Source organism: Daktulosphaira vitifoliae, unplaced genomic scaffold, assembly GCF_025091365.1.
Source record: "Daktulosphaira vitifoliae isolate Bord-2020 unplaced genomic scaffold, ASM2509136v1 Scaffold_3, whole genome shotgun sequence".
NCBI lineage: Eukaryota > Metazoa > Arthropoda > Insecta > Hemiptera > Phylloxeridae > Daktulosphaira > Daktulosphaira vitifoliae.
In genome coordinates this window covers 31,875,121-31,902,602 of record NW_026099574.1, presented here as the reverse complement: position 1 = coordinate 31,902,602, position 27,482 = coordinate 31,875,121, and the positions used below count along the sequence as shown (strand labels likewise).

Below are 27,482 nucleotides of genomic sequence, written 5' to 3'. Positions count from 1 at the left end.
TAAAAAAAAAATCAACTAAAAATATTAACTGGATCAAAAGTTATTTAAGTTGTCAGTGAGTGGTGGGCCACTCTGTATACAAAATTATTTTTACTAATTTTCATTGTTGGTCATGAGAAAATTTACATAAAGTTAGCCAAACGGTAAAATTATCATTATAAAATCCCGACAAAGCCAAACGGTTATGGAATTGGAGCAAAGAAAAAAGTTTAACTCTCGATCATAAACTAATAATTTTGGTTTTCAAATGATTCATTTTACGCATATAACGTCAATGACTAAATATGAAATAAAGCGAGACTTAATGTAACTTCTTCAATACACGGATAAATGAAGATTAAAATGAAAAAATCATCAGTACTCGTCATACTTTAACAAATATATATTGTATATAGAGTCTAACACTGTTAAAATTGTAAAAACAAAATCATTGTCGTAATTAAAATCCACTCGCTTATTTTAATTGACAAAATACAAAGAGGTAGTATGTTTAAATAAAAATTAAAAAATAGCTACACAACTTAACATATACAGTCGTTCAAATTTATAGAAATAATTATAATTACTATTACTAATTCTATTGTCGTTTATTGATTCAATGTTATTGAACTTTTAAAATCATACGATCCGATACTCATATTGTTTCAAAACAAAATAAATATGAAAAAAATACGTGTATAGTGCGAACCAAATGTTGGTGATCACAATATGCTCCGTTGACACTTTCGAGGGTGTCGAAGAGCTGTTGTTATAAGAAGGATTAGAGAGTAACACCAATGAATTATGTGCAGAACACAAAGTGTAAGACACAAGTAGCCCGAACTTAGGAAGCGATAATGAGGTGCTAAATACGAGTACTTCAATTGAACTGGGGAGGGTGCGAAATATAAGGTGCAGACGAAGCGCAAAATTCAAGTACCTGAGTTAGGTAGGAGATGATCTAAGTTAAGAAAAGGCGTCAAGAATATACAAAAAAACTGTTGAAACACTGACAGCGACAACAGTGTGCAGAAACTGATGTTTGACAATGAATCTTAAGGTGTGAACTGCAGTCGACTGACGACCACTATGGCCAGGTTAGATGGGTTTAAGTAGTTTTTTATCAATGCATAGTTGCACTTTTTTTTTAATTTTCAAATTATCAGTCGCCAGTAGTGGACGTGCAGTCTGAATTTAACCTATTTCTTTTTAACAATATTAATGAGATGACTTCATCATAGTATTAAGATAATTATAGTTACTTTAAGAACATTAAAATTTCAGTTAATGTATGTTATATATAATATGCATTCATTATCGTTTCTATTATTTAGGAAAAAAACACAAGAATCAATGAAATTTGTTACTTTCAGATTAACTCATTCTAACGTAATTAAAAATTGTGATTTTAGTAAAAATATATATTTTTGTATAATAAGTTAATATTTGTCGAAGTTTATATCTCAAATGCTTTAATATATTTGAACTTCTAATGATATTAAAAATGTCTTTTCCTACAAAATTAAAAAAAATGGACTTATCTGGTCATTGCACCAATCCCTTCAATTGTACGTCATACATAAAATCATATGAAAACTTTCTACGATATGAAGTGTACTATAACGTAGTATATTATTCGTACGATTAAAAAAAACTAACTATTGTAGAGTTTAATTTTAAATGTACTACAATATTATTTGTAGGTGTTTTCTAATAGCTAACTAAATCAATTTTTTAAAAGAATCCAAAATAAATCGAAATTACCATTGGTGTTTAAAAAAAGAATATTATATTAAAATTAAAAATTATATTTTAATTGGACTTGGTTATTTTCAATAGTAAAATAATTTTTACTTGACTTTTTTTAGTATTGTTTAAATTACTTTTTAAAATTTCTAATCAAACAAATAAAAAAATGAAACACTTCAAAATCGGATTTCTTTTAATTTTAACTCAATCGAGAGTCAATTAATTGATTTAATTAACTATTTTTATTTAAAGAATATATTAGACTTCCGTGCACTTTTAAGTAATTTCTATAACTACCTTGATCATTTCAAAATTGTAGCAGAAATTAAGGTTCAGTGTTTTAAGTGAGTATTTCATTCATTGGCGTATCGTTGTGAAACGTAAAAATATTACTGTTGAAAAACGATATTGTTTATAACTGTTTAATGTTATTTCCTATAATATATTTGAATAGTTCTATGGATTTCTCTGTGATCTTTTATCAAATAGGCAAAATCCAGAGGAGGAGACGTACAGCCATCTGCTCGGGTTTTCATTGGTCGACCGCGACTGATTTTTGGGCGGGCCATGTCGGTGGTCCAAATCCCATTTAGATGTATCCATCTACTGGGTATTCATCAGAGATGAATATATTGCTAAGAGTGTTCTTTAATAACCTTACGATCTTAGTCGATAGTAACGATAATTTCGAGCCAACGTGTAGTCATTATGTCGTGTAGGTTAATCGAAGACATTGGAATGGAAATGACTGATCTTGATTGTTTGTATGCTGAATGTGCACCAAGTTATACAAATTTTGAATACCACCAGTACAACCATAACTTGCACCAAACAGCCGGTATAAAACACGAAGACGATGTGGTGCTCACTGATCCATATTGTTACGAAGGCTATGAAGCTTATTGTGGAGGATATTATGGAGATGGTTCTTACGATACTACTTCGTCATATAACAGTTGGCCACAAGGTTCAAATGTATTATCACCAACTATTGCTGATATGACAACGCAGCCGTATAGCTGTGGCTGGGCACCGATTTCCATTGATTCGTCGACAATAGATGAACCTGATTCTCGACCCCCACGCCCGTTTTCCCATCAAATACCATCCAATGAACCATTTTCGGCGCCATTTCAAACTGATTTGGATGATCAGATATTTAGTAAGTAGTTGTACCGAAATGTGTGACTTTGTTGATTTAGATTTTAAGTTCAAAAGTGTGTTTTCCATTAAAATTAGTTATTATAATTGCAAACACTAATACACGTTATTCTTTTAGATTTCTGCGTACGTTGTAAAAATTTATGTGGTCAAGATGTTTTTTGTTCGAGGGTAGTAAATATTGCCTGTGTTAACCTTTAAATCTTGTTTATAACAATTATTTTTATTTTTGCAAATTTAGCATCTTAGGGAAATAGTAAAATTAACTTTGTTATTTATGAATATTTTCCATTATTCTATAACAATCATAAAATTGCACAATAATTTTACAACAATCCTTTATATTCGGAAAGCAAAATAATTTTCAAAATAACATGTTTACGTGTATTTGCATTTTTAAAGATATACCTCTATAAATTTGTATAGGAATATTTTTTAAGAGTAGAAGAAATTAAGATTATCCGAACTTATTATCTATTGGATATAATCCATGAAACTAAACGTAAAAACTCACATTATTCATATATTTCTAAAAATATGCTAAACAATATATTTTGAAATGACTGATGTCGAGTTTGCAATTTTGTAAATTTACCACAAATATATCTGTCTTCACTTTTTGTATTTCTATTTTTCTTATTATGTGTCCAATGTTCAATGTTTTAGAAGAATTTCATCCAATACATAATATTTTAGCAGGGAAGGCTATTTTCAAGTCGATTTTGCAATTTGTAATTAAGTCACACGATTTTTAAATAGTGCTATGAATATGCCTAAACCATATAAATGCTAAAATCCTAATTATATCTATGGTGTTTGTTACTATTGTTTATTTGATAACTTATTTATGATTTAAAAATGTGTAAGTACTATGAACTTCATTAGTTATTTTTTTTTAGAAACGTCGCGAGAAGAAAGATTTAGAGAAAATATGAACAGTACAAAAAAAACAGCTCCGCCTAAAACATCGACCAAAAAAAGAGCTAAACGAAAACCAAGGATATTATTTTCACAGGTTAAAAAGATATTTAAAAATTGTTTTTTTTTTAATCGTATATTATCCTACCAGTGTTGAAAATGTTCAACTTTGTAAAAAATCTTGTATTTCATTATGATGTATAATAGCTCATATTATTCACATACAGAGTAATAAACCAAAGTGTTAATCATAAACAATAGTAGTAATTCTTCAGAAAGGCGTATTTTATAGAATTAAGTGACTTGTGACAAAATCAGATTATAATTACGAATGTGTTAGCGCTAGATTATAATTTTTATCTAGAAATAATTAATTGAAACTTTTCAGCATTTTAATCAGAAATATTTTAATATAAACACATTTCAAGGACACATTTTTACTAAATTTACGATTGTCCTAAAAATTGTATTAAATTGACGCACAATTTAATAGTATAAAAAACTTATTAGCCATTAATGACTCTTTATGTAACAACTTATATGTATAACATTTATATTAAAAGTAGTTATATTTTTAGGAAGTAATATCAGAATTAGAACTTCGCTTTAAGCAGCAACGCTATTTGTCAGCGGCTGAGAGAGAAGTTATGGCATCAAGAATTAGACTGACTCCTACTCAAGTAAAAATATGGTTTCAAAATCGGCGATATAAAAGTAAAAAATTAGTAACGGATAGCACATTGCCAGAAAATAATAAAAAACCTCCTAGAAGACAATTTCCTGCAGTAAAAAATTGTTACTCTGAATTCCCAGATGAATTTATTAATAATCATTATATTAGTCATGACAATAAATATCTTAATCACATTGTTTAGGGTATATTTATTATTTTTTATTAAACTGTATATTATATTAACCATTATTTTTGTGTATGCAAGAGATAAAAATTGGTTCTTATTCATATTTTAGGATAAATTCTGTTAAATTATATGTAATAGACTTTATAAACAAACTTTGCTTATAGCTTATAATTTTAATTTAATATGAGATAAACTAAACTTTTTGTGTCATGAAAAATATTTTTTGCTTCAGACTATTTAATTTTCGGGCAAATATTATTAAACATATTAAATAATAAATCTTAATTTTAACAGAACTTATCCTCACAAGTAGCTATCACAAAAAGATGAATGGAATTCCAGAATAAGATATACACCATTCAATGCTGTTAATTATTTGTTAAGTATTATGAATCAATGTTCGAGAAGATATAATAGATTTAAGTTTATGCGTTAATGACTTAAATGTTAACATGGTTCTTAAAAATCGAATATATAAATTTCAAACAGAGATATCGCCAATTTATATGTAATGTTATTTGAATTTAATTTATAATTAACAATAATAATTGAGACTGATAAAGCAATAAATTTTAGTGAAATAATTATTTTCAAGATAAAAAATAAAACAATTTTTCACCATTAATTTCTTTTGTTTTACTTAAATTTATGGTTGTTTAATTTATAAATAAAAAAAATTGTAAATATTTCAAAAATATAATTCTTCAAAATATAACTCGTTTAACAATAATAAAAACATAAAAGGTCATGTTAGTAAGATGTAAGCAAAACTTTTTAAATTTATACCGCAAAATTAATATTGTGTTAATTAACAATCAACAATCAAATTATTAGTTATAATTATACTAATTATTAAAATGATATGATAATAATTTAATGAACATTTTTGTGTAAAATTTAAAAATCTGTATATATTTAAAACAAATTTTAAAAATTCTTAGAGATAATCTAATAATTTCCAATTCTAAAGTTTACTTAAGAACTATACATTTTAGAAAATAATTCAAGCCCAACTTTGGAATTATCTCAAATATTTTATTTACATTTGCTAATTTAATTATACTTAAATTGTTTATTTTTATTTCTAAAAACCATTTAGTTTAATATGATTCAAATAAATATAAAACAAATATATTATGTAAAATCTAATTAAAATATAGTCATATGAATAATATAACGTACAAGAATGCATTATTTATTTGTTTTACATTATTTAATTAATAAAAAAAAAATAACGATTTTGAAAGAAAAAAATACGTTTTAGAATATTTTCTATTTATCAGTTAAACATTCGTAAATTGAAGTAAAACAAAAAAAATAATTATTTTAAAAAGAATAATTGTTTGAAATAATTATTTCCCTTGAATTTAGAAGTCTTGAGCATGTTTTATCATTGCTTTATCAGTCTGAATAATTATATAGATCATTTTTATTTTAAATAACATTAAAGCAGATTGTCATAATTGCTATTTTAAATATATGAATTTAATTTTTAAGTTTTTCACGTTAACATTCCATTTATTCATATGTGAACTTAGATATATTTTTTTGATTATTGATCCATATCACTTATAACTTTGTCAAAATTTATCTAACAAACAATAATATCGAATGATGTCTGATCTTGAAACATTATTTATTCATCTTTGATCAATTGTTATTTGATGTTTAAGAATAAACTTGTTTCCATTATTCTTCAACGGTATTTCATTAAGTAATTTATTTTTGAATTTTTTATACTTGTTCCAATGTATAACGATATTTTATTGATATCGATAAAATCATATAATGATCAATCATACATATGTGTTTTAAATGTTTAAATGTTTTTACAGTATAATTTTTTTAGTACTTTTTAAGTTTAAAATTACCGATAATGATTTATACTTAGTATCTTAATGTTGACATTTAAATGTAAACAATTAATTTTAAAAAAAAATAATGTTATTATTTGTTCAGCTTTTAATTATTGTTTTGTTTTTTGTATATTTATTTTAGATGTAAATTTATTTATAACTAATTATGAGGCTAATTTATTTTTTATTTATAATATAAACGATGTTTATGTGATGGGTTGTCCAAAACACTCATTTTAGATGAGTATTCCAATTTTTTAAGTACGATGATAAAATAATTATTTGTCATTTTGGGCTCTCTATCTCAATTACTACTCGCATTAGATTTAATGATATATATAAATAAATGTTCAGTTTTCATATTTTTCAAGAAAAATACTACATTTATGATAAAATTGTATAAAGTATATCACTTTTAATCAAATTATTTTCTAAAAAAAAATTCGTATAATATTATTGTTAATTAATTTTATTATTTAAGTATATTAGTTTTTTTTTTTAAGTATACTTATATAAATCACTATTTATTTTGAGACTTAATATTTTATAGAAATGTTTGTGGAATTTAAATACCTAAGAAGTTACGTTAATTATTATATTTTTGTAATTCTAACCTTTTTAATGATAAATCGTCTTTAACTTAAAATGCTATATACACATTGATTTTTTTTTTATCATATCTCATTCATGAACTCGCAGATTAAAAACGATTATGAAAAAAAATTTGTTGTTTACTTCTCCTTTTTTTGTTTTGAAATATTTAGTTATATAATACTTTTGAATTTCTCCCATTATGGAAGAGTTTCAATTTTGTTATTATAATCAAAAATATTTTGAACTTAATAACATTTTTTTTTTAATAGTGAATGGGTTTGAATTTTCAGTATAGCTTTCAACCGTTTAATAGATATAATATGACTGACAATGACAATAATCAACATCACTATCATAAAAAGCTTTGATGTCAATTTGTTAAATTTTATAATTGATTTTCTATTTGTAATTTTACATTTACTATATTTTCAGTGTTGATAATGTTACCATTGCACCCAATATCGTATCCGCAATTTTTTTTTAGTAATTTTTTTTGTACCTTTTTAGATTAAATGTCTTTAATATTTTTTTAGCTTTGAATTAATATTTTGAAAATAATTTTAATTTTAAATATGTTTTAAAATTTCACTTAAATATTAAAGGCTAGTCAAACTATATGCGTTATCTCACAATACCTGTTTTTTTATATCTCGCTGACTGATTTCTTTACTTTTTTTTTAATATTATAGTTCTTATCATAAGTTTTAATTTGGTTTACATTTAAAGAATGCAAAAATCTGAAATACTTTCAAAAGCCGAGTTGAAAAATAATTTTTTCCTATGGTCTCTTCCAAATCCCTCCTTTTGTTATGTTTTTTATTAAATTTTATTTAAAAGCATATCAAAAAAAAAAGATTATTGTCTCTAGTATTATGTGTTAAAAAGTTATTGTGATTAAAGTTTTTAAAAAAAATTGAAAAAAATATTTTTTGAAATTCCATTATTTAAAGTGATATTTTTCTAAATTACTGAAATTGAGAGGTTTTTTTTTTTAATTTTTAGCGATTATGGGTTTAATTAAATTGCATTCCGGTTTCTTTAATATATGGATCATTAATATTAGCCTATTGAGATCTATCGTGACACTGTAATATCCATAAATTATTATTATATTGATTATTATTTTATAACCACATACATTAATTTTCAAACGAGTTATTCTTTATTAAAGTTCTAGAATAACATTAGTGCATTCATTTTGCATATATTAAGCGCCGTTTTATATAATATTATACTTAATATTTGTTTCAATATTTCTTAGGTATGTTATAAACATAAACAAAAATTGAAACGTAAAATTTACTGAAAATTTATATGTTGAATATTTTTTTTTAATTAAACTAAAAGGATCAAGAACTAAATTAAATTAAATAATGTAGCAAGTATGAGATGCAGGATTAAATGTTAAATTGCATTGTACCAAATAAAATAATATTTTTTTTAACATAGTTATAAAATAATTTAGTTTTACCATTTGAATATTAAATTTATGAGTTAAGAAATTTTTTAATATTGTACAAAGCTATGGCTTTGCTTAAATAATGTGTAGTATAATATAGTTTTACAAATATTGATGTAATTAATTAAGAGAATTTTTACAAATTGCTCATGTTAAAAAAAATCATTATTATTATTAAGTCATTTTGTTTATAAAGTAAGATTGTTATTCTGGAACGGAGTGAATATTCTTATATCCTTTCCGTATTGTATTTTTAAACCATTTTTTTTTTGTTTTACTAAAAGGTTAAATTTTTTTTTTTATAAAAAAAGTCAGTTCTTTATCTCTAGGGACGCTTTGTTTCTCTCTAATATTTTTTTCTCATATTACAGACAGTGAATAAAGTTTTCATTTGCTCAAAACTACCGCTCTCACACAATGAGCAATAAAACATAAGAATGTTGGCAAAATGTTTGTACGAAAAAGTAACACCGAATAAAAAAAAAAATTCCCATAAAATAGGATATTTTTTGTCTTAGCATCAAAAATTGAAACGCTTGACGCTACAATCTATGGTAAATTAGATAAAAAATGAAATTTATATCCAGTGACAATAAGATATAATAATTCTACGCTTACTTATAGTTAAAAATACTATTATTAAAAATAATTAATTTTTATCTTATTTTTCACAGAACATTTTTAAAAGAGCTGTGTTTGACATTTAAAAACAGAAAAAGGAATAAAAGATTCAATTAATGTTTTTTTTTTTAGTCAAATGGCAATTAAAAATAAGTAATTTCAACAAAATATTATCAAAATAAAATTTAACATGAGACAATTGCTCCAAACCTCTTGTAATAATTTTTTTCATTACACTTATTTTTATAAATAAATTATACGTAAAATATTGGTCAATACAGAGTTTTATTAATTTTAAGTATATTTACAATTTTTTTATTTTCAAAGCGAATATTATTTATAAATTTGTTAGAAACAAATAGTCTAGACAGTCGTTAATGTTGTATAGGTACTTGTGTTATAACTAAATTCAATATGCTATAATTAATAGTAATGGTAAGTTATCAATTTTGATAAATTTTAAACAAATATTTGTACAATTAACTAGGGTATCATTAATATTACAGTAATAACGTTTTAAATGTATTTATAAATTAACAATAATAGCGATTGTGTGATACTATTTTTTACAGTTGTTTAGGACTTTCAGGTACAAAATGTGTCTGAATTAACAAACTAAATAATACTATATATATACTAATAACACAATTGAACTTTTTTTTTGCTTAGCTACTATAATAGTATATTGTTATCGTAAAAAAAAAATAAATTTTGTAATAATAAGTAATGACAATTGAAATAACAATATTTGAGGAACTAGCAATAGTTGCAACATAAAACAAAAAAATTAAGAATAAACCGTTAGAGATGTATAATTTCACGTTTAGTACCCATTTATGTATTTTATTTTATTTGCTGTACTTACATCCATAATTATAACTATATTATTGCAACATATTAAAGCTATACATGTTTTCTATATAATAAAGTCAGTCCGAAATCGAAATTATAGAACCGAGTTAATATGTAATACTCGCCAATACTGTTTAGTTGGTTCAAACATTTTTATACGAATTTTAATCGAAATTATACAAAGTAATAATTAATAATTTATATAATTTTATTAGTGAAAAAACCATTAAATCAGTTCTAATGCTATTTATTTGCTACGCACAATTAGTCATTACATATTTCTTTTTAATGTCGAATTCTTGTTACCGATACAACTGACCACTATTCTTTACATAGAATTCAACATTTAATAATCTTCTATTACATTTTCGACCTATAAGCCTTCTCCAAAAGGCTTGTAACGTGTTGGACTACACTACTAATTTATACAATATCTTTTTCATGCACATAAAAAATATTTTGTCTATAATTAACCTTACAAATTAAACTGAATAGATTAAATTATTTACAATATTTTATTAATACTATAATATTATTAATCCAAGCAAACAATTGTTGGAAAGACATTAAATAGACGCATTGTCGTATAAAATAGCACCTTTTATTTATTTCCAATAAAATATATTATTAATGCACTTTATTACTAACGTTCATGTATTATTAAATATTTACATTCGCAGGTTGTTATAGGTTAATATAGATAATTTATTAAACGTATATTGCTTTTATAATTTATTAATAACATTTGATTTTTATAGATAGTTTTTTATTTGGTAAGCCGACAGAGTAGTGTAGTAAGACTAGACATCATTTATATCAAATATTTCTTGTTGTAATCGAGTCACATAAATATTGCTGTAAACCAATTAATTATAATTATTTAGAATTTTATTAAAAGTAGAATGATGAAGTTCTTTTTTGTTAATTTTTATTCTTAATGAAAGATTTATTAAACATAAGTTAGCAAAATTAATAAAGATGTCCACCAAAATTCAGTAGTTGTTTGATTTAAAACTTTGCATTTTAAAGGATTTTTTATTTTGTTGGTTTTGTATATTTTCGTCTTCTTAAAAATAAAAAGCTTCTTGAAAATAAAAGTAAACACTATGATTTATACTGATTAAATTGAAGATTGGTTTTGAATTTTTTAAATGGGATTCGTTATGGACATAACAATAGGTTTCCAATTCGCAAAACATAAGCTAATGAATTAACATCAGAACATTAATAAAATATTAGTATATGCATTATCAGTATTAATTCCTATGAAAAAATTTATTTAAATTTAATAATTGTGACATAAAATAAAATGATTAATTCATTTTATTATATGGTATTAATAAAATGTAGAAAATTTACTAAATTATGAACTATATCGTAAAGTTCTTTATTGTTAAAAATAGTACTTTTCAGTACATGAAAAAAAAAAATTAAAACTACATTTTTACATATGTAAATGTCTAGTACATACTTTAGAAACTAATATTTATTATAGTAGTGCATTTGAATTTTTAATAGTATTGTGTCAATGTTAAATATAGTTAGTATTAAAAAAATCATAATTTCATTAGATGTGTTGTGAAAGTTCCATTTATAACACGGAACCTCAACCATATTGCTTTCTATATAATTAGGTGAATTCTGTATGGAATTTCGACGCTGCTTCCGAATTTGGCTATAGTTTATTTGATCACATCTAGTTTTTGAAAGAACTACTAATTCTAATCAAGCGATAATATAAATCATAACTAATTTTTTAACACATTTCTTACATAAATTGATGACAAAAAAGAGTTGTTCGAAAATTAGGGCTTTTCTATCAAGTTTCACCATTTTCATTGATCTTAGAATTTGATGGTAATTTTTCAGAAAAAAAATATTGAAAAATAAAAATAAGTATTTTTGGATAAACGTCATGGTTATACAATTGCTACCAATAAACTGATATTTATCTGGTAATAACTACTTGGGGAGTTCGAGAATATTAATTTTGGTTAATCTTACAAATATCTGTACTTAAATAAGACTTATAAAAATAAAATTACAATTTTTCCGAATTTCGGAACTTAATTTATATATTTTTTCATAATTGTATTTTAACCGGTTATTTGTTACGCAAAAAGTTAAAATAATGATACTTTGAAACTATCTAAAAAATTGTCTATCTATTGGTATTAATTTCATAACTATGAGTTCAACCTAAAAATATTTACAGTGTAAATACAGCTATTTTTTTCCTAAATAATTCCCATCAAACTCAAATTACAGGTCAATAAAAACGGTTAACCTCGACGGATAAGCCCCTAATTTTGCACAACTCTTTTTTAACATCATTAAATTATATATAAAAAACGCGTTAATTAATAATTTTTAAAATGAGGACATATATTTGTTTCTGCTCGTGTAAGATAAAATTTTGTTTTTTAAATTAGAATATTTTTTTGTTTTAGAATCTGATTTTAATGTAATTAATTTGTTATTTTATAAATATTTACCTATGCAGTAATATATTTGAATGTACGAATAATTGAACGTACGTATACATTGTGGAAGTCAATTTAATGATAAAATAATGCTAACCAATGAAAATTGTTTTGTGATAAACTTTTCATCGATTAGTATTATTTTAACTTATTGCTATATTTTTGATATTAAAAAGTTATAATCTCATATCTATAACGTTATTATTATTTTATATTTGAATCATACAACATATTAAGCTGTAACATATACAGAAAATTGAAATTGAAAAATTAGCGAAAATATTTTCGACATTTTGAAATATCAACATTTTTTTGAACTTTATAAGTCGATGAACATAAATTTTATGTACTGTCATATTAAAAAAACATTATTAAATCAAAGTTAGTGACAGGTTTGGACTAAGAACAATGTGCAATGACTGACACTTGTCTCTAAAATCGATAATTTACCAATTCCATAGGTAAATAGTATACGTATATGTTGTGTCTAGTACAAATACAACATACATTAACTAATCCATGTAAAGTTATGTACTGCATATTAAGACTCAGTCTTTGGAAATTTCGATAAAAAGATTGCATGATGCCCCTACAACGTTAAAACGGATTTTTTAACACGATCTTTACTGAGGTCATTTTAATTACAACATATTTTTCATTGCCTGCTCTAGTGGTTCGTGGAAAGAAAATGTTGAGCGCATAGACTAATGATGATTTACCGTTTGACACGTTATTTTCACTAATGAGTTTTCCGATTAAACTCTGGTTCGCCCAAGTAAGTATGCGACAGTCGTGATTCCTTTAATAGATTAAACAGAACTTACACGGCTTACGCATCGATAGGTCTTTAGACTTACACGGTCGGTTGGGTTAAACACAAGGCAAACGTTATCACCGAGTTTTGTCACTGCTGACGTTTATATTGTTGTGGTTGGGGATACTTTACAATAACAAGCATTAAAAACTACATGTAAAATACATCTAGTCATTAGAAAAGCTATTACAAACACTTAAAAACAAAAAATAAAATAAAAACATTTTAAGTTCCGTAGTAAAACAGCAATAGTAGTATAAATAAAATTACAACGCGGTTGTTGTTTGCGTTTAGGTTGCACAGAGTGTTTCTGTTGAAACCGCTCTAAACAACAATAATATATTATTTTTATGTACACTTGGAGGGGTTCGTGTGGGTCGACAACGTCTCGGCAACGTTGTTGGTGTGTTTTGGCGAGTAGACTAACATTTGAGGTAATCGTTGGGGACGGGGTCGTGTTGGACGTCGGGGGAAACGATAGACTAGACTTGAGGCCGCGACCGGACCATCGCGGATCATAAGCTGCTGCCGAACTGACTCGACCGACGTCTGTCGCCGTGGTTCAGGTAAGTCTCGGAGTAGACGCTCCGGGTACGGTCGTCGTACCGCAGCGAAGGCCGTCGGGCGTCCAGCGCTTCCAGGTCGGACGGAGGACTCCGGCAGAGGTTGCAGAACGTACAACGCAGTGTGTTTTTGAACGCTTCTCTGAAGTCGCGGTTGAAGTAAGCGTATATCAGTGGGTTGAGCGTCGAGTTGAAGTAACCAATCCAGAACAGCACAGCTACTACTGATGATGAGACGTTGCACGCTTCCCCACACAGAGTGGTTATTACGTACCTAAACCAACAAACAGACACCGTTGTTTTTATTAGCGTTTCATCTGTTTTCTAATAATTATGATGTATTTATTTTTGATTTGACAAAAAATTAATTCAATAGATTTTTTTTGGAAAATTGTTTTTTTTCTACGAAAAGGCAATTATAAAGTACAATTTTATTTTTAAATTAATTAAATCTAAATTTAATTTCTAAACGTGAAATTCAGTAGCTCATAAATAAAACATGGTTGTTTTTTTAGTTTTCAGTTTATCGTTTACACGCGCGGAGTACGTAAACACTGGCAATTTGATTTTATGTCTGTGAGAAATGTTTTAATATTTAAATACTGCTATTTATATACACCAATACCATAATGTTCAATATTATAGAATTTCAAGTATAATAACAATCATTATGCAATAATTATAGTTTCAAATTACAAAAGTTTTCTACTTATTAAATGCTCCAATTAGATTGATATGAAATGTTATTTGTTTCATGCAGTAACTATGACAATTGACTTTCTCAAACCATTTATTTAAAATGGATACTCATAAATTTTTTTAAGTAAATAAAAAATTTATTTTACAATCGAATTTAATAAAGTTTTAATCAAACTAAATGCAACTCGCCAGTGTTTTCAACTTTTGATTTGTTATTCGTGTACATTAGTAAAAATTTTATTTTAAAAGTTTTAGAACGTTTATTTATATCACTGTATAACATACTAATGTTTAAAAAAATCTCTGTATTATATAGAATCCTGTTAAATTAAATTACTTGTATTCGATTCATGCGACGACAGCAATTTTTATTTTTTCTTTATTGTTATGTTTGTAATGAAAACATTTAGCTAATAATTTTTGATTGTCAAAGCTTGTATTTAAATAAATAACTACAACTGTTTTCTATGGAGGTTTCAATGAAATTTAATTATGAGAAATTTCTTTTGAGTTGATTTAAAATATTCAATTTATGTAGACAATAAATAAAAAACTTCACGATAAAAAGATTACGCATAATATTATAATAATAAGTAACGTGTAATTAAATCAAGTTATTTTTTGCGACATATTTCTTTTTAATGCATATAATTTATTTTTGATTGCAGATTATAGATTTATCATTTTTTCTGGCATAGTTCCTCTATGAATATATAACATAAACTAAAATTTAGCTCCAATTAATCATCATAAAGTTATTAAAAATCAGTGAAAATTCTATTTTAACTTGAACAATAGAGTTTGTTAGAACGTTTTATCTAAACTCATTTAAACTTCAGAAATGATTTTACATATTAATCTAATTCAATTAATTCATATTGGGAATTTTAATCAAACCGAATAGTTTGCGTCCGATAAATCATAAAAATGTACTTTTAAACTACGCATTTGTTTTGCTATTATTTAAATCGAAAGATTCTACTATATAAAATGTACTTGGAATATTCTTGTTTTTTTTTTTTTATTATTAATAATGATCAGCTTACTATGATCTCGCATAATATCTTCAAGAGTATAAGATAAATAATAATGTTTTCTTTTCGAAAGTTAGTATCCTATCCACTTTGATTAACACAAAAAGCATATAGTTCAATCGCGTCTATCCTTTTAACGTTGTATTGACTATGGTTTTTTAAACAGAAACATACGTGCACAACTGGCCAACATATCAGAAAATGACTGGAAGAAAACAACGTTGCGACAGTATTTCGAAAGTTATTAACACTTAAAAATAAAGGTTGGCGAGTGTTCGCCGGGGTCTATTTATTTTTATCTCAAAGATAAAAAGTCTACGATATAAAAATACTTAAAAAAAGACGGTTCGAAAATTGTTATCGAGGGGATAGAAGTATATTTGTTTGCGTTAATCAAAGTGGACACGAACAACTTTCGAAATGAAATAATTGAACTTTATCTTATACTCTTGAAGACATTCTGTACTCGAAATCGAATGATAACAGACAGGAAATATGTGCGTACGAAAATTATCTGTGGCGACCGAAAGACATTTAAGATTACGTTACCATAGGAAGAAAGGCAACCAGCAAACAATAAATGTTCCCATGATTATTCCCAACGTTCGGGCGGCTTTGTGTTCCCGTTTCATTTTGATGATATTCCTATTGTCCCTAGACGGTGTGGAATGCGAATCGTGCGGCGCCAATGTCGTCCTGGACGACGATCCGTTTACAGCGCCGTTTGGCCGTAACTGGTTTTCTCGATTCTCCATCTCTCGGATGTAGTTCATCTGGTGCCCACAGCTGATTCTCGCGTGTATTTGCTTCTCCTGCCGGTTGGCTTCCTTGAATATTGCATGGTACGTAAATAACATAATCGTACAAGGAATCCAAAAAGATATTAACGAAGAAACGATGACGTATATCTTATTTACCTAAAAGTAAACGGAAAATCATTTTTACATTTGACAATTTCACAAATGATTCAACACGTGAAAAAAAAAAATAATATTGAGAGTATACATATTTTTTTTACTGACACTACCCACTGACATTTTCTCGACCCCTAAGTGATAAAATAACTAAATACTCATGTCGTATCGAACAACACTGATGAATTTTTATTGTTATTTCAAACTTTTAAAAATGTTCTTATACGATTCATTATAAATAAGTTAAAAAAAAAAAACTAAAAATAGAAATGCCTTCAGATGGCAATGGTTCTGAGTGCTCTAAACTGCATGCATTTAATACATTTAGTTATTCCGGCGCCTTCTTCTTATATGCGAGTAAACGTTGGTAGAACATTTATTTATTACAGTTGTTTTTCAGCACAAAGTTTTTATTTTTATCGATCTACTTAAAATCCTCACCGACCAAAGCTCAACAGTTTTCTAATGTCTTTAAACATTATTTAAACAAAAGTTCTGATATTCTGAATAGAATTTAAAGCTTAATATTAGCTTAAGTACCTTTGATTTAAACGCATTAAATCGGCGGAAGTGCTTGTAGCTATACTTATAGAGCTTCAGAAAGCGTTAAAGTAAATAAATACTAATATTATTTAATATTTCGAATTTCGAAAAACAATTTACAAAAACAACACATATTTTTGTTAGACTTTATACGAATATAACAACTCAACGTGTTGATGTTGATATTAAACGGACAGCATAACACATGTGGCGCGTCTTTAGGTACTTTGACTGTTTTGGAAAATAATTTTGATTATGTTATTATTACTCGATGTGAAATGAAATAGAAATGATTCAACACAAAAATCGTATAAAAACCCATGTCGCGCATAGTCCTTTACTGTAAATTACTCACCACCCATTCACAGTCCTCTGGATGAAATTTGCGGTGTATCAAGTAACTTTCCGTGGTATACCATCCAAAGAATATTGGCACAAACGCTATGACGGCAGGTGCCAGCCACGTGATGAGCAACAAATACGCCACTAGCCGCTTAGTGACTAGTACCGGATATATGAGCGGCTTTACAATAGCATAGTACCTGTCCACGCTAATGCAGCAAAGATGTAATATTGACGCGGTAGAAAAGTAAACATCGCTGGAGTTCCACACGTCGCACATTACATAGCCAAACATCCACTTTCCGCTTATCTGTTTGCTGGCGTTAAAAGTCATAACGACTATGGCGACCAACATGTCAGCGAACGCCAGTGACACGACGAAGTAGTTGGTGATCACTCTGAGTCGAGGGTGTCTGGCCACAGACACAATTACTAGTAGGTTTCCTCCAATCGAAGTTAAGATGATTATGCCCATGATGGAAGCTTTTAATGCCATTGTCGTGTAGTCGAACCAGTCCATAGTCATCTGAAACATGACCGTGTGTTTTATCGGTTAAACAAAATATATTAGTATTCATTTTTCGATCCCGGAAAAATAATTAATATATCATTTTGAATGAAACAATATTAGCTTTTATGTTTTTTTTTTAAGTAATTTTATTTATAAAAAAAAAATGTGAAATTCTATTAATGAATGTTATACAAAAGAGCCTTGAAGATCATTTTAGTTAATTAAATTCCCTTAAAATCTAAAGCCATTTCACAAATAAAAATTAATTGATTAATTTAATTTATAATTGAATCATTATATTTAAAGTCATTAAATTTGTATCATTCAATTGAGAAATTAGTCAGACACAGAAGATAAATGAAATAAATAAATGCGTAGATATTAATATTTTTATTTACAGATCAATTGATATATTTTGAAATCGACAAAAAATATTATCGCTTTATTAATATTTCTAATAATTATTACATTACAAATATTATTATATAATAATATTTGTAATGTCGAGTAATTTCTGTAGTACCATACTAGTTCACAATTTGACAACTCAAACTGAGTATTCATTTTACCACTACAAATAGAATTTTTAATTAATTGCTTGGTCTACTTAACTTTATTTTGATAAATCAAAACTTTAAACTTTCTCCGTCGAAAAGATAATAGTGCTACATTATTTTTATAGTAAAATTATGTTACAATGAATTTTACAAAATTATTAATTATAATATGAAGAAGTTAAATTTAAAATTTCTTTAAAAAAAATTTAACGTCAAATTTGTTGTAAATTCAGATACAATTTAATATTCAATTATCAAAAATGAATTGCTCTACTATATTTTGAGAATTTTTTTAAAAAAAAAGATATATTCATTGCAAACAAGCATACATACTTAAATATTACGAGAAAAGTTATTATTTGAGTACTGTAAATATTTGTGAACTGAATAATAAAATGGTTATAATTTAAAAGATTTTTATTTGTTTATTTTCATTTCCTTTCTTTTATTTGAAAAAAGAATAAATAATTATGGAAGTAAAAGATGCTCTTCGCAATTCCATCATAATAATTTATTTTGTTTTAGTTATTATTTGTATAAATATCTTCAAAAAGTATAAATATATTGATACTTAAAAAGGATTGAGGTATTGAATTACTCTATTAGATTTTTTGGTTCGTATTTGAATATTTTTAACATTCAACATTTATCAATGAAAGTTTGAAAAATTTGAGTTATTATTTTATTATATTACTTAAAAGTTGTGTTCTTTATATAAATACAATTCTGAAGAAAATTATTATGAAAAATCTTGTTTTAAAAGTTACAAAGATTTTTCCATCATTAAAATTTTTAGTTGAGCTATTTCTGTACACTTCAGTTAGCCATTAAGAATTGTATTTTATACTTATTTTCATTGAATATCATTGACATTTTTCATACATTTACTAATTCTACTCATTTACTCATTTATCATTTTCGTTTGATATTGGAAAATTTAGTTTTTGTCATGTATATAATTTCATTTTTTAAAATCAAATTATTTATTAATAATATATATATAATTAACAATATTTATCAGTAATTATTTAAAAAATTACCTGTTGGACTGTTGGATTGGTTCCGTTATCCATGGCGTTCAATCGGAACTAAGTTTTTTGATAGTCCTATATATCAGTCGTTTGTCTATAATTGTACGAAATTCGTTCTTCGTTTTCCATGTCGACTTAACCATGCCGAAAAGTAACAAATTAAAAACTTAAGAAAGCACTCGAGTTCTAAAAAGTCCGATCACGTCTCAATGGTAGCGGTTAAGAAATTTGTTGAATGTTGTACGTTGGTGTTTACTGTACGCATTTCCTGCCAATTGTCGTGCTGTGATAATAATGTGACAACAATATAACGTTTTCAACAATGTTTTCCCGTTGAAGTCCTGATTGTCCACAGCGTTCTTGATCGTTTTAATAAGCACGTGCTCCGGATATGTTAGTTCTTCACCGCCGGTTGGTTGGAAGAGATGGCGACACTGTAGACTCTAGCAGTGGTACCCAGTGGTGGTAGTGGGCCGATATTTATAACAACCCAGGGACCCGTAAATCACGGTCACCGTAAACTGCCGCCACAATGCAGGCACTTATTATATTATAAATTATAATTAAACTGAGAAGAGCGGGCGGGTTGATAGCAACGGTCTTCGCCAAAATGTTTATTTTTAGCAATTTGATAATTCTGTGACAATATCTTTCAAATCGTTTTACTTGTGTCAATTAACCACTTGCTTCCGTAAATATCTGAAAAAAAAAATTGAGATAACATTATTATTATTACATGAACATTTGAGAATCTGTAGAACAAATAAATAACTCCATAAAAATACGTAGAAATTGATCTTAATGAAACAAACTACGTTATTTACTTAACCAAAATTAATAATATTTATGACTAGGAATGAACAAATATAAAAGATTAATTCAATATTTTTATTACATTCATATTAAATCATCTTTCAAAATAAACAAAACGCTTTCATATATTTTTATTGTGTTGTTTCACTTGTTTTTTAATTAGATAGTTTAATACTTATAAATGTTTATTTAATAGTGTTTCAAAAATTATAACATTTGTAAATTGAAAATAACTCAAAAATTCAACATAATAAAACTATAATTTTTCAAGTTTGTTACAGCCTAAATCTAACTTAATAATTGAATTTTAATAATCATGTTATTTACAAGAATACCATGATTAAAACAATAAATGTATTTTTAGATTTTTTGTGTAAATATCTCCTGTTTGTAATAATAGGGTGACAAAATATGTGTTTAAACTTATAATCACTTGTAGTTGTGTTGTGAAAAACGATTAACGGAGTCATCTACCCCGGTGAAATTCAATACCTGACATCATTATATTTTCATGTAACATAATGAACATATTTTATTCTGTTTTTTTAATTTTTTTTTTGGCTTTTGTCCTTTTATTTTATCTCATTCATAAATTAAAATAGCTGCCAACTTGATGTGTATTACGGTGGCAGTTGAACAGCAGATTTTGGGGATATTAATCAAATCTTTTATTTATATTTATGCCATCACGATTATAATTATTATTATCATAAGTATTATGATAGTAGTACTATATAACAAATGTAAATGTGATTTGAATAATTTTGTTAAATTTAACGTAAATTAATTAAGTCGTATACATTTTTACACTAAGATAAAGGCGCCAAAAAATATTATTGACGTTACCTATATTATTTTTATCTTATTGTTATTAACATGTTGCCCTCCTATATAACTAATAATAACTTAAATAAAATAATATATTAAATATAATATTAGTAATTAACATAGTATAATATACATGAGAGACGAGGGCGAGGAATTATTACCTCCCTACTTGGTAAAATTTAGTCGTATTAATTCGCAAATTTTTAATATAAGAAGATGATATCAAAAAATAACTATTAAAAAAAGATCAAACAATATAAAATTGTTCACTCTCTATATTTTTAGTTTCGGGATGGTCTTACATATATATGTATAATACACACAATCACATTTTTATTTGTAATACATACTTTTTTGAAAAAGAAAAAACGTTTATAATTTAACATTTTATATAATTGCATGATACATAAATTTTATGCACCAAATAGCTAAATATTTTAGTTTTAAAATACTGGCGTACATATTAACGATAAAAACTTTAAAGCCGTTTCAAATCGTACAAAAAAGTTAGATTTACTTTTTTCAATACCTATAAATTAGGTTTAAAAAGGTTTTTCTCATGTAAAATATGTCTGTATTTGAATTTGCAAATTTAAATTTACAAATGCTTTATGACAAAAAATTTTCCTCTTATTTTAACCGGGTGATGTTTTGTAATGGAAAACAGCTTAAACGTCACGTAGATGCTTCAAAACATTACACCAGTGTGGAAGTAATAAAGAAAATAAAGGATAAGAACAAATTACCTGTCGCGTTTTGGGATTTTAAGGCTTGTTAGTTATAATATCTTACACCTTTCACTTAGTCAAAATGAACAAGAGGTATTTAGCTTAACAAAGTTGAACGTCAAAAGGGTAAAAATAATATTTTACTAAGACATAAATGACATCACATAACCGTATGATAACAGATTACATTCATGTGCGTAATATCATATTATCTTAAGATTATGTTAAGTTACTTATCACTTTCTAAGATAGAATCAATTAACTGAGTTTCTAATTTAATACATACAGTGTCAGTGGTATAACAAAAAGGAATTCTATCTATACAATTTTTATAGGCGTTTCTTGATAATAATGATGACATAAATATTAGGCAATTATTTATAATACCTAGTAGTGCATCTAGCGGTGGATACTAGTGAGCTGTAGTAGCCTATAATGCTACAAAACAGTTATGAGCAGAAAAAATAAAACTACAGTAAAAAAGCTTTATTAGGTTGCAGCTTAATCATTTATTTTAATACCACTTATAAAATAATTCTAAATCCACCTTTAGTAATATCTTAAAGATAATCAAATACTATATTTTACTAAGAACTTTAAGGTATTTTTTTTTTAAATAAATTTGCTGAAATAAATATTAATTATGTAAGAAATTTTCGAATACCATAAATACATTTTTATGTTAGAAAAAATACGAATAATTTAGCCAGATATATATTTATATAAAAACCTTAACTAATTTTATTTTTACTTTATTTTATTTTAACTAATTATTAACATTTTATTTTACTAAAAAAATCACTTTATTGTAAGTAAATATGAATGTAATTAACTGTTTTAAAACATATTTTATGAAAATGTTAACAATAATAAAGAGTCAATTTTTGGTCCATATGAAATATTAAAAAAAATGATAAGCAAAAAAATGACAAAATATTTTGTTGACCGAGTAATTACTAGGGTGGTCATATTAAATTTAAAAGCAAACAATGCAAGTAGACAATGTTACTTTTAATAAATAATCAAAATAAATTAAATCTAACAGCCAACAACGGAGTAATGAATGATCATTTTAATTAAAAACAATATTGTTTTAATAAATAACCCAAGATAAATTTATATATTTTTTTAAGTGATTTAAAAATAAGAAAATGTTGCTCTTTACAGTTATAAGAAGCAGTTTGTTTACTAAATTCCTAAAATAAATATTGTTTTATTAGTAGAAAGTTTTCAAATTTCTCAGAAGAATCTATTCAATTTAATACAGTTTAGAGTTTCAGTAGTAAATTTGACAAAATCTCCTTCTGCGTAATGCCTATTTTATGAATTATCTAATGGGCAATATGAAGTTTTAATGTAATAACTCACTTAATTTAGTTAAAGATACATAAACATATCCCGGGAATTTCAATATAAGCTACTAAATACACGCAGAATTCACAAACAGAATCAAATTGTTTTTTGTGGTCGATATGGTAATATAATTTCGATGACAAATGTGCTCGACTCAATTGTTCTCTAATCGATTTCAAAGTCCTTGGCCAAGTTTTACGTTTAGAATAATATTGACTGCGTTCTGAAATGCACGTAAAAAGCATATTATATAATATGAACATCAGTAAGATATCAAATTTAATATTTTTTATAACATTTTGGCAACCAACCAAACCAATCGATTTTCAGTGACATTTAATCGTCGTTGTATATGATTTGCATATAATGCGACTAAAAGAAATAACACTTGAAGTAAAGTGATTTTAAGGTTACCAAGTTGCAATATATTTCAAGCTAAAAGGAAAAATCACTTTACAAAAAACTAGATTAACATAAGTTTACCAATTTTACTATGTTTATACTGTTAATCGATATGAAAATAAATGAAGATTATCGTAGTTTGGTCATCATTCATTGTCGGTTGTACTAAAAAATACTTACGAGAATTCGACAAACACTCCGAAAAAATAAATAATTGTAATCGTAAAAACCAAAAAATGACTACAGTAGAGAAATAATAATATTTTTTGAACATAAATATAGATAAGGCGTTTTCGACCACACGGAACGTTTGGAAAACATTGACAATTCATCGGGGACATAAAAATATCAGTCAGACCAGAGAATGTAACGCTGAAATCGGTAACAAATTGTAGTCTATGAGCATTTGTCTTTCTTTTATTCAACAGCAGACCATCAGAATCACAATAATACACATTTATCTCCAAACGAAGTGGAGAAAAAACTTTGAATAGCCTACTCTTCTTATTCGCATAAATCATGCATATTCTAACCCCAACTATTGTGCTTAGTTTATGTAACGTTTATTTAGCGTTATCGTACTTTTTGTTGAGGTATAAATGTGTACATTTTTCACATTGCCATTATTATTAAATCTTTTTTTGTTAAAAAAAACATCTTCAAACTAGAGAAAGCTCACGTCAGTCGTAAGATACTTGATAAAATTTTACATCATAGAGTCTATTTTTATTAAAAGAAGATTATAATTTGCATATAATGCAAATTTACTAGGTCCCGTTTTATATTAAAGAATATATAAGCCTGTTTCAAATTCTCATCTTACATTAATATATTCTTGTCGCTTTACAGAAATAGAGCCAAGAAATAGAGCTTATTTATTACCATGCATACATAATGTTTTAATAGTTAGTAATTTAAAATATGTTTTAGTAGAACATTCGAATAGTATGTAATAAATGATCGATCAATGAGTACTACATTTTCTTAAATTACAATTTTATAAGAATTTATACAGAATTAGAATTTTGGTGGGAAATAAGCCACATATTTTCAAAGTCACGTTCCCGAAGGATACATAAGATATAAGATAAGTGTATATAAGATATAATTTATTGAAACTGAAAATTATATAAACAATGTGAAACGTTTTATTGGACGTATTATTTTAATAAATTTACTTCTAACTTTTATGTATCGCATTTATTGAAACTGGCTATATAATATAAAATTATTGATTATTATATTTGAAAGCATACCATTTGAATCATGAAATTCAGCAAATAATTTTTAAAGCTTATAATTTCAACTTACTTAACCTCGAATAACTTTTACTAAGAGTATGATGATCAAAGTTTTAGTAACCCTTTAACACTATGAAAAATCTGAAGGTAGTTTCAAATGTAAGTAGTTTATTTAAATAAAGTTTCTTTGCTTTTAAATACAACACCATTCATTGTATAATTATTTCGAAATTCATTTAGTTTGTTTTTGTTCTTGAGAGATGATGAGTTTAATAGTGTCATTAGAAGAGTACCCACTTCATGACAAGTAAGCATTTTTGAAGCGAGAATAAAAATTAATTAACTCATACAAAAAGCTGTTAATTGAATCACAAGTTTATAGAACTCAATTAGTATTACTTAGTTGTTAATTAAATATAAATAATAATGACAATATAACGCATGTTACTTATAATTTTTTAGTAAAAACTTTAATTGATAAAAGGCAGAATTCATAAATTTTCATTATTATCAAAACATTTCTCCACATTTAATTAATTAAAAAACATCTAAAAATATAGCCGTTAAATTAACTTGAGAACTTTCATAAATTATTTGTGTATTTATGTCTTAATTAAAAATAAATTAATAAATGACAGTAGGTATTAATTCCATATGATACAATCTATATTTTAAAATGGTAATAACTTTTTGAAATAATGGTTTAAAAATTGTTACCAAACAGTATTTTTTTTAATTAGATCATTTTTTATTTTATAAGCTGACTAAATATATAAGTTGCCATATAAAAAATAAACTTGACATTTTTATAAGGTATAAGGAATGAATTAAAACAGTGACAAATAACTTATAATTCAAGAATTATATGAAACTAAAAAATACCCAAAATATAATTATTATTTTAAGAGAAATCATGATGTGGCTAACGTTAAAATAATTAACTTAGGGAATGGTTTCCGTATTTCCAAATATTTGAACTGTACTTTTACACTAACAATACTAATCCCGGGTGATGATTTTTCGTTTTGTATTAAGTTGTTGATAACTGCAAAATAGTGATAGTAGCGCAACAGAGAGTTTAGATGAAAAAACAAAGGAATATATTTTATATAGGTTTTTTCTGTCAGCCAACGAGAGAAGAAAAATATTTCAATCGTTATGTAGTTGTGATGACCGAGTTCCGGAATACATAATGAGGTAGAAACAAAAACAAAAAATATATTCTGATATTCTGTTATTTATAAGTGAACAAAAAAGTAGCCTAACTATTGATATAAAGAGTATACTGTTTCATTAGGTTCACATTGTCATTTACTCGTGTTTTTCATCAACTATTTGGAATGTTTATTTCTTTAAAAACATTAAAAAGTAAAGTAAATAAAATATTTTTCTATGATCCATAAAAAAAATATATATACATATTATTTTATATTATATATATTTTATTAATACAAATTCAAGAGTTTCTTTTGAAATACATTTAAAAATGTACAGTGGCGTATTTACGATGGATCTATAAGAAACAGATCGATCCCAACGTACTTAAAAACCTAGTAACAAGCGCTAGTGGAAGAGTAAATCTCCTCACTACTCTTTGTTTTAAAACTGTCTTAACCCTCTATAAAAACATAGAATTTATCTTATATATTTTGTAACATTTATTAAGTTAAATAATGACTAATAATTAATTAAATGATCTTTGAGATCTCAAATCAAATTAAGAAATAGGTATTTGGGTAGTGTAAATTTATAATTTACTGAAGTCATTTAAAATTAAATTTAGCTTAAATTCTAAATAGTAATGCTACAATACAAAAGTTTTTTTTGTGTAGACTACAGCTGTTTATAGCCGCTATAATAATACATAAATTTAAGTTATACAATGATGTTCAAACATTTTTACCACCAATTGGCTGTTACTGAGTGCAAGAATATTGTGCTATGTAAAAAATAGTAAATTATATCTTTCTCGAGAGTTCATAGATTAAATGTTTTAATTGTATACCAATCAGACTTTTCAGATGACTAAATTTCATAATAAAAACTTCTACACTACATTACAAAGAGTACATCAAATTTATTATTGCAAGTTTCAGTATTAGTTTATGACAAAAAAAAAACATATAGATCTAAGGGAAAATTAATTTTACTTCTTATGTCAGTTATAAGAAATTTACTACTTCGTTTTTAATTTTTACTGCTGGAAACATAAAAATCATCGAAAGTTTATAGTTTGTTTTTGACACACGTCAATGTTTGCTCATACTGACATTTTCCTGTTTCCTCGACTGTTTCTCATTCTTCGCTATCGGTAGCTCCCTTGCCTTGGAAGACATATTTTACTCATCGAAAAGTGTGTATACGTGATTTATGGTTCCAGTATTGCATTTTATATATTCTCCTCGTCTTTCATACGTAACTTTATAAATATTCTAAAAAGAAATTTGTGTACCACCTATGTTTGTAATTTTTAAATCAAATACTTGATCTCACCAACTGCAGTTGAAAATAAAGTTAACTATCGAAAACTTGATGATGTTTTTAAAAATTTCAATAATATTTTAAATTAAAAAATAT

At 25.8% G+C, this 27,482-nt stretch overlaps 2 protein-coding genes across 2 annotated transcripts in view; one reads left to right on the top strand and one right to left on the bottom strand.

Moving 5' to 3' along the window:
* The first annotated feature begins 2,043 nt into the window (after positions 1–2,043).
* Positions 2,044–5,220, top strand: LOC126901802 (homeobox protein ceh-22-like). The gene is made up of 3 exons (XM_050678565.1): positions 2,044–2,890; positions 3,789–3,904; positions 4,386–5,220. Exons 1-3 carry the CDS (start codon positions 2,437–2,439, stop codon positions 4,680–4,682), a joined length of 867 nt encoding a protein of 288 aa, XP_050534522.1. The 5' UTR covers positions 2,044–2,436; the 3' UTR covers positions 4,683–5,220.
* A 6,962-nt stretch (positions 5,221–12,182) lies between these two features.
* LOC126900192 (octopamine receptor beta-2R) overlaps positions 12,183–27,482 on the bottom strand; it is a 127,007-nt gene continuing 111,707 nt past the window's right edge. Inside the window, exons 5-8 of the mRNA XM_050675704.1 lie at positions 19,550–20,239; positions 17,455–17,967; positions 16,192–16,559; positions 12,183–14,183 (exon numbers count right to left, since the gene is read on the bottom strand). Coding sequence (XP_050531661.1) covers positions 13,862–14,183; positions 16,192–16,559; positions 17,455–17,967; positions 19,550–19,582 — 1,236 coding nt within the window. The 5' untranslated portion in view covers positions 19,583–20,239 and the 3' untranslated portion in view covers positions 12,183–13,861. The remainder of the gene's footprint in view (positions 14,184–16,191; positions 16,560–17,454; positions 17,968–19,549; positions 20,240–27,482) is intronic.